The sequence below is a fragment of the Pelophylax lessonae genome (assembly GCF_965119305.1).
Source record: "Pelophylax lessonae genome assembly, chromosome: 3".
NCBI classification, from domain to species: domain Eukaryota; kingdom Metazoa; phylum Chordata; class Amphibia; order Anura; family Ranidae; genus Pelophylax; species Pelophylax lessonae.
In genome coordinates, this window is record NC_138770.1 from 164991281 (window position 1) to 165006734 (window position 15454).

At 43.6% G+C, this 15454-nt stretch overlaps 1 protein-coding gene across 1 annotated transcript in view; it reads left to right on the plus strand.

Annotated features, from left to right (window-relative positions):
* The first annotated feature begins 11308 nt into the window (after nt 1–11308).
* The window catches only part of FBXO25 (F-box protein 25), a 53708-nt gene continuing 49562 nt past the window's right edge, over nt 11309–15454 (plus strand). The window contains exons 1-2 of the mRNA XM_082252013.1: nt 11309–11435; nt 14222–14322. Coding sequence (XP_082108139.1) covers nt 11314–11435; nt 14222–14322 — 223 coding nt within the window. The 5' untranslated portion in view covers nt 11309–11313. The remainder of the gene's footprint in view (nt 11436–14221; nt 14323–15454) is intronic.

Sequence of the window (15454 nt, forward strand, 5' to 3'; positions counted from 1 at the left end):
AGAGGAACATTTGTAAGCCGACCATCGGTACGTGTGTACGGGGCTTAACACTAACAATCATCCACCACAGTGATGTGTGCCACTTCCACTCCCTTAACCACTTCTGGATCGGAAGATTTTCCTCTTAATGACCAGGCCATTTTTTGCGATTCTGCACTGCGTTAATTTAATGGACAATTGCGCGGTCATGTACCCAAACAATTCTGAAAAAAAAAACAATAGTTTTCCCTTTCTGATATATAACATTCCCAATAAAAAAAAAATTTAAACAAAATGTTTTCATAATTTTAGGCCAATTTGTATTCTGCTATGTATTTTTGGTAAAAAAAAAAATCACAATAAGTGTATTTTGATTGGTTTGCTCAAAAGTTATCGCGTCTACATAAAGATGTCATTTTTATTTATTTTTTTACTACGATAGTAATGGCAGCAATCAGCGATTTTTAGCAGGACTGCGATATTGCGGCGGACAGATTGGACCCTTTACTGACATTTTTGACACTTTTGGGGGGACCAGTGATATTACTACAGTAATCAGTGCTAAAATATGCACGGTTACTGTACTAATAACACTGGCAGGGAAGGGGTAACCCAGGGGCAATCAAAGGGTTAAATGTGAGCTTAGGCGCAGTGATGGCAAACCTTGGCACCCCAGATGTTTTGGAACTACATTTCCCATGATGCTCATCTATACTGCAAAGTGCATGAGCATCATGGGAAATGTAGTTCCGAAACATCTGGGGTGCCAAGGTTAGCCATCACTGGCCTAGGGGGTGTTTTCTAACTGTGAGGGGGATGGGCTTATGGAATCAACACAGAGACCTGTGTTCCTAAATAGGAGGAACACAGGAGCTCTGTATTGATTCCTGAGAGACTAAAGCGTGATACACACTATACAACTTTTGTTGTTTGATTTCCTTTAGATTTACCTTCAACTATGTAGTGCAAGGGCCTGCCTGTTTGCATTCAAATTGAAAATGTTTAGATTTGACCTATTATATGGTTTTGGTAAATCTAAAGGAAAAAATCTAAAGACAATTGTATAGGGTGTATCCAGCTTAACGGTCTGCTGTGTTTACAACAGCAGACCGCCATTCTCTCTCCACTGGGAGCGATCACGGGTGCCCAGCAGCAATCGTGGCTGCCGGCCCTGTGAATCAGCTTCCCCACTGGGGAATGAGGTGGGGCGCCCCCAGGAGTGCTCCCGCGAACCGCCGTACAGGTACAGCGATTTGCGGGAAGCTGCCGCTGTATATCATATATACAAGTCTCGCTCAAACCCTCCTGATGTGAACCCATGAAGAAATGGCTTCAAGTTAAAGGCCTCGTTGAGTCCTGGATCGGAGGTAGCGTTTAGATCAAAAATCCACTGCAGCTCACGTTGTAGGAGGAGCTTGTTGAGGTCTCCTCCCCATGGGCTGGGGTGGATCCGATCCAACGCCAAAAAAGAAATATGGGGAAACATGCCGTCTTGGATACATGTGACATGCCGCCCCAAGGGGAGATCCGGGTCATTGCGTCGTATGCTAAAAACATGACGATATATGCGCTGGCAAAACCTTTGAATAGTCTTACCAACGTAAAAGAAACCACATTCACACAGCGTTAAGTACACCACCCCTGTGGTCTGGCAATTAACACAATGTCTGGGATGGAATAGCCGACCATTAGGAAAACATAAATAGCCTCGCCAATCGATGTACTGGCAATGTGAACACGATCCACACGGGAAGGTGCCTAGTAATTTGCAGGCATCTCCCCGTTCAGAACCTTGATACTCACTCCGCACCAGCTGATCACCAACAGACGTGACCCATCTGCAGGGGATAACCCTGGATGCCAGCCCTGTAAGCTGTGTACGGTCTCTAGTCACACCTGGAATTCTCAGAGCCTATTCAGCCACACATACATTGATTCCTAAGCCCACTAATTGGTATTTGACACGGCAGGGGGCTGGGCTGGATGCAAATTTAAACGCAGCCACACCCACCCCATATACACATATATATTCACCAGCATTAGCTTACCTGTCCTCTGTAGGCTTCAACTTTACGACCACCCGCCGCAGTTATACTGCGGCAGGCAGCCGCTGCTGTGCGAACCGCCGTAGTTATGCGTCGGTCGCGTGCAGGGAGCTAGGGGGCGAGCGCGCATCGCCGGCACGCTCCTGCCCCCCGGTCATCGAAGAAGCTGATGCACGGGGCTGGCGGCTCTGATTGCCGCCTGACACCCGCGATCGCTCCCCGCTGAGAGAGGAAGGGCAGCTGTTGTAAACACAGCTGACCATTCTTCTCTCTGGAATGATCATAGAGCCCATGTGATCCTTCTATATAGGATCACAGGTCTCTATGATCATTTCACAAGCCATGCCCCCAGGTTTACATTTAACCCCTTGATCACCCACACTGTTAACCCCTTCCCTGCCAATGTCATTATTACAGTAACAGTGCATATTTTTAGCACTGATTACTGTAGTAATGTCACTGGTCCCCCCAAAAGTGTCAAAAATGTCAGTCAGGGGTCCGATCTGTCCGCCGCAATGTTGCACTCCCGCAAAAAATCGCAGATCGCCACCATTACTAGTAAAAAAATAAAAATGACAAATTTTTCCCATAGTAGACGCGATAACTTTTGGGCAAACAAATCAAAATACGCTTATTGCGATTTTTTTTTTACCAAAAATATGTAGCAGAACACAAATTGGTCTACAATGTTAAAAAATTTTGAATTTTAAAATTATTTTTTTTGGGAATGTTATATAGCAGAATGTGAAAAATATATATATTTATTTTTTTTTCAGCATTGTCGCTTTTTTTGTTTATAGCGCAAAAAATAAAAATCACACAGGTGATCAAATACCACCAAAAGAAATCTCTATTTGTGGGGAAAAAAAGGACATCAGATTCATTTGAGTACAGCGTCGCACAACCGTGCAATTGTCCATTAAAGTAACGCAGTGCCGAATCGCAAAATATGGCCTGGTCATTAAGGGGGCAGAAGTGGTTAATATCTCTCAGAAGAAGTAAATCTCTGTATACTGATTCCATTTCATTTGATTATCCTCTAGCTGTGTAAAATTAGTGGGGGGGGGGGCGAAGTTCCACCTCCCTGAAATGAGTTGTTGCAGGTTGGGATGCCCGCTATCTGGGTGGTCTTTCTCCTCCTTAGCTGTAATGTATGCACAGCGTTCTCTGCTTCAGCTACATTAATGTTCGCCAGTCTGGGTGGTACAGTGCACCCAGCATCGCCCTATCACAGGCTGTAGCTGTAGAGCAGGGATGTTCCTCATCACCCTGCTGTGGGCGGTAATGAAAGTCCTCATCATGACGCCTGCTCCTCCCTCCGTGCCACGTCAGCCGCTCGGGGATGGAAGAATCAAAACAAACACACGTGGTCTGAGTCACCTGACCATTGTTCTCCGCCAATCCGCTCTGGGCTCTGGAATATTCGCGGGTGACCGGGGTGCGTCACTTTCTGCCAACCAATGGACGCAAGAATGGGCGGGGATAGCGGCATTAGCATATTGTGTGACACAGACTTCCGGCAACAAGAGGAGGAGGTATTATATGTGCGGAAGAGAAAGCGGAGTGCAGGTAAGGGGATGGTGGGGAGAGGAGTGAGTGTCAGCGATCACACTGTGCTGTCTCATCATGAAGTAACATTGTACTTGGGGGGCCCCTGTTGGCTCTCATCTAGTGCTCTGAGGTTGTTGTGCCCAGTAACGGGGGGCTAGAATATTTCACTCCCCTCCATGACACCCTTAGTCTCGGAATTGTCAGACATGCAGATATTACAAGTATTAAAGGCAAAACCTATTTTTTTTTCTTCCAATGGTGGGGTTATACCCCCCCCCCCTCCCCCGTTTCCTTTGGGATGTTTCCCTTCACTTCATGTCCCATAGCCAAAACAGGAAGTAAGCAATAAGTGAGTCACCAGAACTAGATTTCCCATCTATTCCTGTTCTGGTGACCATTCATAATTTTGGGATTTTCTTTCTCATTGATAACAGCCAGCAGGACAAACCGAGAATAAGTAGCCTAACAGGGACACAGACAGCAAAACCGCCAGGGGTTCTAACCCCTCTAAATCTAAAGAAGTTTTGCATTCAGCTATATTATACGGCTTGGTTTGCACTAATGCTGGCCATGCATTCCGGTTGTAGGTGGGGGAGTCAATATAATCACCCACAGCCGAATCGCACTGCTTATTCTGAATGGCACCCCAACGCATCTCATTCCGCAGCGCCATCGCTGGCACAAAAAGTCCATGCGGTTCCCTGCAGCTGCATATTTAAAAGTGCGTGTACCTTTTTGTGTGTTTCACGCAGACTCCGACTTTTGGGCCGAAAAAATCCTGGTGTGCAGGCTATATCATTTTTGTCGACCGTCAAAACAACGTCCGATTTTCATCTCATTATTACAGATTTTGATGGGGAAAAATCTTATGAGCAAGACTGGGCATGCTCAGAGATGAAAGAACACAAAGAAAGCAATCCAACACATGACATCACTTCTGAAGTAGAATTCTGTCGTGCGGGAAAATTCATGTGCAGTCTAGAGCACATTCCAACCAACAGACACCACTCTGGACAAAAGACGGACGACCGGTCAGCGGAAATTCGTTGCGTGTGTACGAGGCTTTAGACAGTATTCAACCCAAAACCATAAATGTGATATATTGCAGCTTAACAGTCAGATGTGCTGCCTGCATTCCGCTTTTTCCCCCCTCAGTTTTTGCCTGGTGATCTGGCCAGTACCGCACTTCTTGTATTAAAGTGCCTCCACTCTGTATGAAGGAGCACAGGGGGCACCTTTTGGATAGTTAGCATTGTCAGTCTGGGGTGAGAGGAGTGTTGGGCTAGCAGGTTTAAATACACTGACACACCGAAGCCAAACTTCAGCTAATAGGCAGATTATATATTATTTATATTTACTCTCTTTTGGGATAAAGGTTTTACATTAATAAAAGCTGATCATTTTGAGCACTCCTGCCAGTGGTAAATGGTTTCTTCCAACACTCTAAACTGCAGAAGTGTTCTTTTGAAAAACAGCAGACTTACAGGCTGGATCATCAGGTGAATATAGAAGAGACTAAGAGCCTGAATGGAAAACTAATACAGCCCTCACATCTAAGAACTGGTAAGCTGCAGAATAATACATGTTTGCTTTTGGCTTTAATTCTGCTTTAAGGGGAAAAAGGAAGAGACTGAGGATTTTCCTAATTCTGGCTTCCCCTTTTCCCACCCAAAGATCATGTTCACTCTGCAATGAGGGGGGGGGTTCTCATCCCTCACAGGTGGAGTAAGCAGAGACTGGTAGTATGAACACTTTACTGCACTATAAAACTGCTATTTTATTCCCCATTGTAAGGTAGAATTGGGGGGTCCAACGTTAGGGAAATGCACTTCTGAGGCTCTGAGTTAGAGTTGTAAAGTCAGAAGTGTTTTTTTTTTTTTTTCCCTTATGCATTAAGGTAAAAAGCCTCCCTCAGCCTCCCTGATACTTACCTAAGCCCCATCTCGTACCAGCGATGTCCATGAATGCCTCCGCTGTCTGGACTCTCCCTCCTGGTTGTCTGAGCCACAGCAGCGATGCCATTAGCTCTGAACTGCTGTCAGCGAAACTTAGTTAGCCAATGAGGAGAGAGAGGAGGGCAGGCTTAACCGTGGCTCAGTGTCTGAATGGATGCACGGAGCTACAGCTTGGCCCAGGTGCCCCCATAGCAAGTTGCTTGCTGTCGGGGCATTCAACAGGGGGAGGGGCCAGGAGCTCCAGCCAGGGACCCGAGAAGAAGGGTATCTTGGCTGCTCCATGCAAAACCTCTGTACAGAGCAGATAAGTATAATTTATTTATTAGAAATAAAAAACCGACTTTACAATCGTCTTGGGCATCTTTTGCGCTTTTTTTTTTTTTTTTTTTTTGGGGGGGGGGGGGGGCATTTTTGCATGCAGGCTTTAAAGAGGTTGTAAACCCCTTTTTTTTTTTTTTTCACCCTGAAAGAGAAACACATAATGAGCTAGTATGCATTGCATACTAGCTCATTATGAAATACTTGCCTTAGAACGAGCCCCCGCCGTGCCGCCCACTTAGCTGTATGACGGGCGACATGTCCAGACGCCCGTCTTCCGGGATCGCGGCATCCGGCCATCTGATTGGCCGGAGCCACGGTGACATCACTCCCGCGCACGCGCGTGGGAGCCGACAGTCACGGCATGGAGTTCTGAAGGAACGGCACCAGCGGCCATTCCTTCAGAGCGCATGCACCAGTGACGTCACTGGCTGCATCTAAGGTAAATATCTCCTAAACGGTACATGTTTAGGAGATATTTACAGTACCTATAGGTAAAAGTGTCAGAGGAGGGTTTACTTCTTCTTTAAGTAGTTCTAAAGCCTAAATGCATTCTCTGCGATGTGCTACTCCCCATGGATGGCAAACATTCTCATCAGACCTCCGTAAGTAAGATACAGCAGTGGTGTCTCCACAGCAAGAACACATGCCTTAGCCTTCACCCCAGACAAAACTCTCCAGCAACTATATGCATTAAGCACAAAGGAGAAGCCTCATAGTTCAGTATTATAAACATTCTTCTTTGATTAAAAAGTGAATGTTCTTACTTTAACCACTTGACCTCTGCAAGATTTACCCCCCCCCCCCTCATGACCAGGCCACTTTTTATGATCCTGCACTTCGTTACTTTAACCGACAGCTGTGCAGTTGTGCGATGCTGTACACAAAACAAAATGTGTCCCTTTTTCCAAAAATAGAGCTTACTTTTGGTGGTATTTGATCACCTCTGCTGTTTTTATTTTTTGCCCTATAAACAAAAAAATTAACCTGACCATTTTGAAAAAAAAACAATCTTTTACTTTCTGCTATAAAACATATCCAATAATAAAAATAGAAGAAACATCATATTTCTTTATAAACTTAGATCAATATGTATTCTGCTACATGTTTTTTTTTTTTTTTTTAATCCCAATAAGTGTATATTGATTGGTTTACGCAAATGTTACAGCGTCTGCAGGTATGGTATATATTTATGGAATTTTTATACTAGTAATGGCGGTGATCAGCGACTTATAGTGGGACTGCAATATTTGATATTGCAGTGTACAATCGAACACTACCTGATACTTTGACATTTTGCGGGAAGCAGTGACCCTAAAACGGTGATCAGTGACACTGGTTGGGAAGGGGTTTAAATCAGTGGCGATCGAAGGGTTAATTGTGTGCCTAGCCAGTGTTTTTGTGGACACATTGTAGTGCTTTCACTAGGTGAAGAGATGGATTTTATATTTTGCAGGAACACAAAATCCATCCTCCTATTCCCCTCTGTCAGAACAGAGATCTGCCTTGTTTAGATACATATTTCTCTGTTCTGTGTGCTTTTCTGACGATCGACGGGTGCCAACGATATCCAGTGCCCGGCACCTGCTGTGCTGTGATTAATCACGGCAGAAGCGGCCTCCGGCGGAAGTGCAGAATCATGTACAGAATAATCCAGCCTTCAATCCCAGAGGACACCTGTTGTGGAGATACGGAGCACTGTTCTATATTTTGGAGCACAGATTACTTTGCAGCCACATGGACACTTTATGATGGAGGATTATGAATTTATCTGATCTGAACTTTGACTGTGTAATTTGCTGATACATTTTTTTTTTTTTTTTTTTTAATGGTTATTGATTTTGCACTTTTTTTTTTTGTATATTGTTTGGGTATACGAGTATGAAAAATGGATTCACCAATTATCTATTTGTATTAATTATGTGCACTAATGTGTGTTTTCTTAAATTAAGGTATTGAGTTGTGTAAAAAAAAAAAAAAAAAAATTATTTGAAAGGGATAGCACACTTAAAAAAAAAAAAAAAAAAAAAATTAAAATTTTCAGAATCTCATTGGGTCCAGTATTGAGGCTTAAATTGCAGCAGTCCTGTAGCTACAATAAACTAAGTGCGTGTTATCATTTTTCAAAAGATGACTGAACTGCTTTAACCCATCTGTCATTACAAGGAATATTAACAGTACAATCATAGTTGCCTAGTTGTTTATTAACAGAGCCTAGATATGGCTGTAAGTTATGAACCTCTTGCACAATATCATATGAAGCCATTACAACCTTTTTGTACAGATTTTGTGACCATATATGGAACATTTCACCACATATTACCTCCATAATGGGCACCTTTCCCAAATTCTGAACACAAAAGCAATTTAGCTCCAGGGACATAAAAAAAAAAAAAAAAAAAATCTCACTGCAAAGAATCACATGTGATTTTGATCAGGAATGCATTCCTGTTCAAATCACATGCGATTTCACCCACCACTCCTGTTTATGTGAACCCAGTAAAGAAAGGTGAAGCACCAAGTAGTACAGCAATAGGCAGTTTATTAAACTGTTATAACCACTCACAAAGTAAATATCTAGTCAAATCCATATCTGCATTGTCCCCGTCCCACCATGGCCGCCGGAGCTGCTCACAGGGCTGGGGGAGAAGTCTCGGGACTCCTGTGGGTATACGGCAAAATTAATGTCAGCTTGGGGGCGGACCAGCAGACATCTCCAGCCCTGTGAGCACCTCCTGCGGCCGTAATTTGCTATCATCGGTGGGACGGGGACACTGCAGATATGAATTTGACTAAACATTTACTTTGTAAGTTGTTAGAACATTTTATTAAACTTCCTATTACTGCACTTCATGATCGCGTACGATTCTTTGCAGTGCAATTAGCATTCAATCATTTTGTATGGATGCAAATTGCACTGCAAAGTATGGGTAGCAGGAGCAATTTCCCGAGTACTCATGAACATACTCGGTGTCGGCCCTAATCTCAACATCCTTGTGCATCCCTACTGCTAGGCCCTTAAAGTGGGTTGTAAGCCCTTAAGCCCCGTACACACGTACCGATGGTCGGCATACAAATGTTCGTCTTTTCTCCCCGGGATGTCGGTGTCTGTTGAAAAGTGCAAAGACAGCACAAGAATTTTGTCTGCAGACTTCAGCTGACTGCAGAAGTGATGTCATGTAATGGTTAACTTTCCCTGTGTTTTTAATTTTCTGAGCATGCCCAGTCTTGCAAATCTGCGATCTGTCGGCCGAATTCTGTACTGACAGGCGAACAATCGTCCGTTCTGGTGTCCGCAGACAAAAATTTTCATGTTTGCAAGAAAGACTTTTGTCCGCGGATTGTGCGCAGACATCTGTCGGAGGCACCATACTAACACGCGTACAATCGGCAGATCTTTCGTCCGCCGACGTTTGTATGCCGACGATCGGTACGTGTGTACGGGCCTTTACTTATACCTAGTGAAGTGACTAGCCTCAGATGATACAGAGGTAAAACAAAACCTCCTACATAAGTTGTACCTGTCTATCTGCAGCCTTCTCTTCTCTACATCTGGTCAAAGTGCTGAATTTATAGAGCTTGTCTGAGCTGTCATAAAAAAGGGGCCAGAGAGCTGTTCACTGTGCAGAGCTCAGTAAGGAGAGTTCTGAGAATTGATTGGAGGGAAGGGACACACCCCCTTCACACAGGAACAGAGCTGAAGCTGTCTAGCTGCTGGAGGTCCTTCCCGTGTCACCATTTTTTCTCTTGGTGTCAGAAGTGATTTATGCTGATAACAGGAACGTAGGAACAGACGGAAGTTACCCTTAGTGCTCTTAATTTATCACACTATGGAGGGATATGCTTTGTTCATATTTCATGTCTGAGCTTTACAACCAATTGTAACCCTAAATATATACATGCACTGCCCGGCCAAAAAAGTCATACTCTACTATTTTGTTGGACCACCTTTAGCTTTGATTACGGCACGCATTCGCTGTGGCATTGTTTCGATAAGCTTCTGCAATGTCACAAGATTTTTTTCCGTCCGGTGTTGCATTCATTTTTCACCAAATGATTGGAGAGTCAGAAAACTGCACAAAGCCTTCTCCAACACATCCCAAAGATTCTCAATGGGGTTAAGTTTTGGAATCTGTGGTGGCCAATCCATGTGTGAAAATATCATCTCATGCTCCCGGAACCACTCTTTCGCAATTTGAGCCTGATGGAATATGCCCTTGTTTTCAGGGAAGAAAAAATCCATTGATGGATTAACCTGGTCATTCAGTATATTCAGGTAGTCAGCTGACCTCATTCTATGGGCACATACAGTAACTGTCCAATAGGATAGTTACTGCATGCTTTAGTTTAGTAAGTTGCATAGTTAATTCTAGGTGGCGACTTTTTTTTGCTGGTGTGTGTGTGTGTGTATGTATGTATGTGTGTGTGTGTATGTATATATATATATATATATATATATATATATATATATATATATATATATATATATATATATATATATATATATATATATACCCACTGTAACAGTCAGGTCGAGAGAGAGGTGGCCGATCACGTGAGCGGCGCTATAAAATAAGGTATATATTGGCTTCTTTTTTTAAAAAAACTCATGCACTGGGGCACATCATTTTACTAACAGGATATTGTAGCAAGAACACTCAATGATTTAACAACCACTTTAATGTAACAGGTTACATTAACTAAGCTGTGCATAGAGATGTATGTAGAACTTAAGCTGATTTACTAAAGCATGTTCAGAATCTTCACACAATGAATTTCAAATATCCAGTCGTGTGCAGATAAAATAAGAAAAAATGAATTTGCTTTTCACATGATTGGATAATTAAAGGGGATGATCAATCGATTGTGTGAACATTCTCAACTCTTCCAGTAAATCAGTCTTGATAGTGTCACTTTTTGTATAAACTCAAGCCTATTTTTGCTTTTCAAGAAAAAAAAAAATTAAAGTCTGGAACCCCAATTTTTAACAAAACATTATGATTTTTTATATATATATATATATATATATATATATATCTGCGTTCCCACTTAGCTTTTTAAAATAGTTGAACTATTTGGAAATATTTTGGCTTTATTACATTTGTGTTACATGGCTTGAGCTTATTTCAACTTGGCAATAGACTCCCAAACTGTTAAAACAACTTTGGTACCTCAGACTTCTGGCTGTGCTAGCCATGTAATATCACACATCTCTCTCACTCAGGGCAACATGAAACAAGGGTGTAAATGAAGTAATTCTGTATAACCTACACAAGCAAAGGATAGTGTGTCGGTAGGAATATAGTGATACCAACCGCTCTGATAACATAGTAAAATTAAATTGGTTTATACGTTGTTTATTTTTGTGATTGCTCTGTAAAAGCGTACCCGTTAGTAATCCCTTATAACATGACTGCTTGAGAAGGATGTTTTATTAATCTATTGCTCTGATCAGCAGGGCAGTCATGCCATTTTTGGGTCAAGACTGGCGTTCTCCGGGCTGGACCTGGATAAAAACTGAAGAGGGGTGGAAAAGATGGGAGTTTTGTGGAGATGATCTTGAAGAAAACAACCTTAATCTCCAGCTGTAAGTACACAAACATCCATTTTTATCATTTCAATAATATTAAGGCATTCTAAACCTTCCTACCTGCACTTTTTCACCTACATAAGATGTGCATTGATCATGTAGTTTCATGGTGACCTTTGTTTGACTGTATGCACAGCCTATATTAAGGTAAATCTTCACATTCCAGTCACAGGAGGTTTTGTTCAAACCTGGGGCGTGTGGCATGGCACTGCACAGGGTAATGCATGACCTCTGTCTACAGTCTAAGAACTTACACTTCCTGTGAAACTACATATCCCACAGTCCCTGAATCTGAGCGTTAAATCCTAATTAGATGTGACGCAGACCCAAACGGGCAGAGCAATTAACAGAGATCACCATGCTCGATGAGATGTATTTTCAGAAGAAATGGCATGGCATGGATTTGAAAGGCGTGTGACCTAGAACTGAAGGGTTGTTTTTCAGGGATTGGGCTTGGCCCCTAAGTTCCAATGAAGATAATTTTTAAAGCATCAGCATACAAAGACATTTTGAACAACTTCATGCTCCCAAATGTGTGTGAGCAGTTTGGGGATGGCTCCTTTCTGTTCCATCATGATTGTGCCCAAAGCAAGGTCTATAAAGACATGGATGCGTGAGTTTGGGGTGGAGGAACTTGACTGGCCTGCAGAGTCCTGACATCAAATCAAATACCTTTGGGATGAATTAGGAGTCCAGACTGCGAGGCAGGCCTTCTCTTCTCACATCAGTGCCTGACCTCGCAAATGCACTTCTGGAAGAATGGCCAAACATTCCCATAGACACACTCTTATACCTTGTGGACAGCCTTCCCAGAAGAGTTAAAGCTATCAAAAAAAGGAAAGAAAAAGATGGGGCTTTGTGGAGGCAACGGGAAGGGGAGGATCACAACTCTAACGCAATTGTTGCATAAAATACATGTTTTATTGAATCAAAAAGAATAAAATCCCATAGACCTATATTAAAAAGAGCACACAAGAAAAAAACGCATGTGTAGAACTATGCTCCCAATTGGGAGTGCCGATACTACTGTATCAATAGATGTTAGTGGTCTCTGTATTGCACGGTCTAGGGGTCCCCAGCAAGCCGATGCGTTTCGCAGCAAGACTTTCTCAGGGCCAGAGAGACCAAAACAGACCGATATTTTCCACTGCATCAGAGATCAGACCGACCACATGCGCTGAAGGGCAGACACCTGGGCCAATAGATGGAAACCGCTCCAGACTGAAATGACTACACCGATATGAATCCACTATAGCGTTTCATTAATCCTTTGGATATCAATAGTTAGCATACAGCTCAATATATTCGTATTGTGGGGACATCACTCTCACATTCTGTAGCGATGGTAATTGAGCCTTAGCATAATAGGCTGTCCATATGAGGCAGGCAATCCCAAAGCAAATCCAGGGTACTTTTATAAGACAAGTGTCATAGGTAATATTCCCCTTAACCATAAAAGTGGGGCCATCCTTCACTCCACCAGCAACACACGGGCCTGCCTGAAGAGTTAAAGCTGTGATAGCTGCAAAGGGTGGGCCAACTCAATATTGAACCCTACGGACTTAGACATGGCTGCCATTAAAGTTTGTGCATGTAAAGGCAGGCGTCCCAATACTTTTGACAATGCAGCGTATGTGAGGGTTTACAACCACTTAAATCAGGGGTGTTCAAACTTTTTTCAAAGAGGGCCAGACTAGATGAAGTGAATATGCGTGAGGGCCTACCATTTTGCCTGACATTTGAACAATTAAAATTTTGCCTGACATTTTGAACCATTAAATACAAATTAACTATTTTATGCAAAGTTTATTGCAAACTATTTGCATGACAAATCTAAACAGGTGTTAAATCAATCTGTCTTTTAAATCTGAAGGCCAGATGGGAAAAAAAAAAAAAACAGGCAGCTGAAATGTATGTCTGGAAAACATTGTAAAGTACATTACATATTATTGGTAATAAAGGTTGTCTATCAACTTTTAAGTTAAAAAAATATTAACAGGAACATAACACCAAGTATACATGTTGTGTCCAAATATATTTATAACCGATTTAAACCAACTGACATTAACTAAGATTTTAGTGAGTACTTTAGTGAGTGACTCTGTGTCTTTACTTCAAGACAGTTCTCTTCTTACTTCACCTACCTTTAGGCTGTTGTCTCGAGTCCTCTGGTCCAGCTTGTCTCCAGGCAGTGACAGTCCCCGGACTCCCCCTGGCCTTGCTGAAGAATTTATTCCTACAGAGTTCAAATCCTCCCGCGCTTTGGTGGCGGCGCTACAGTGCAGTCGACTAGTCCACTCCTCCGGGCTCAGTCCCTCCCCCCAGCCAGGGCCCATAGATCACTCCGCACTGAGCAGTCGCATGTCTCTCACTTGTGCACAGCGCTGGCCAGATAGAGCTGAGCGGGACTCAGGAGCAGTCGAGGGAGGCGGTGAGGCCCCGCCCCCCAGCCATTGCATCAGGGCGGGGATGTGACAAGTCTCGGAGACATTGCGAAAGGTCAGAGGCGGACCCAGCAAGGACCATTCACGGACACCACTGTCAGTGAGCGGACACCTTGCCGACCCCTGCCAACTGAGGATGTGCATTCCCGGGGCGTTTCAAAGCCAGACATCCCAGCGGCGCTCAGATTCACTGAGCCGTATTAAACTGATACATGGGTCGGACTTTGGATATGACTGACTTAAATTGACCTATTTAAATTTAAAGTGTGTTTGCTGATTTACAGTAGCTATACTGATTTTATAGAGTCTAGTCTCTTATTCCTATTTTTTTTCCCCCAGATTAAATCTAGATGATCAAGAACCGTACACACCTGAAAATTGTGCATTCTCTGCTAACAAATCGGAAAAGGAGGAATTTAACAATGTTGCAAAGACACAGTGTAAGTGCATGCATGTGTTAAAGCTGACATCCAGGCAATTTGCTGTTTAACCTGCCAGAGTATTTATATTTCTGTTTATCTATTCCTGATATTTACAAATCCCCTCTTACAGAACACCCAGGTTGATGACTCTGATTACAGTTAAGGCTTCATGCACACTGGACGTTTTTGGAGCTGCTGTTAGCAGCGTCAGACGTTTTTTTTTTGCAGCTGCAGAAAGCCCATCCATGTTATTCTATGGCTTCATGCACACATAGAGCTTTTAGGAGCTCCAAGTGGCATAGGCGTTTAATAGCTGCAAAAAAAACCCAGGACCAGTGCATTCTGGAGCTGCATCGTCAAGCTGTAAAAACGTCTGACGCTGCTAAAGGCTGAATAACGTTGCTTAACATGCGTTAAGCCACGTTTATACGTTTTTTTTTTTTCTTCCTTTCAAAATCAATGGTTCCCTATGGGAACCTATTGATTTGAATGGAAGGCGAACCGCAAGTCGGATCAAGATGATCCGACTTGCGGTACGACTTGCGCTGTGAGAATCTTGAGGGGGAACTCCACGCCAAAATGGGGAAAATACCGGCGTGGGGTTCCCCCCCAGGTTCCAAACCAGGCCTTTCGGGTCTGGTATGGAATTTGAGGGTAGCCCCACTCCGAAAAAACGGCGTGGGGTCCCCCCCAAAATCCATACAAGACCCTTATCCGAGCATGCAGCCCAGGAAAGGGGAGGGGACGAGCAAGCGCCCCCCCGGACCATACCAGGCCACACGCCCTCAACATGGGGGGGTGTGGGTGCTTTGGGGTAGGGGGGGCTCTGCACCCCCACCCCACCCCAAAGCACCTTGCCCCCTTGTTGATGAGGACAAGGGCCTCATCACCACAACCCTGGCCGGTGGTTGTGGGGGGTCTGCAGGCAGGGGGCTCATCGGAATCCGGAAGCCCCCTTTAACAAGGGGACCCCCCAGATCCCGGACCCCCTCCCTATGTGAATGGGTATGGGGTACATTGTACCCCTACCCATTCACTCCATAAAAGGCAGTGTATGTAAATAATGACAGGAGATGTTTTGAAAAGTTTATTAAAAATCTTTATCCGGTCTTCTCCGCTCTGGTCTTCTCCTCTCCGCTCTTCTGGTCTT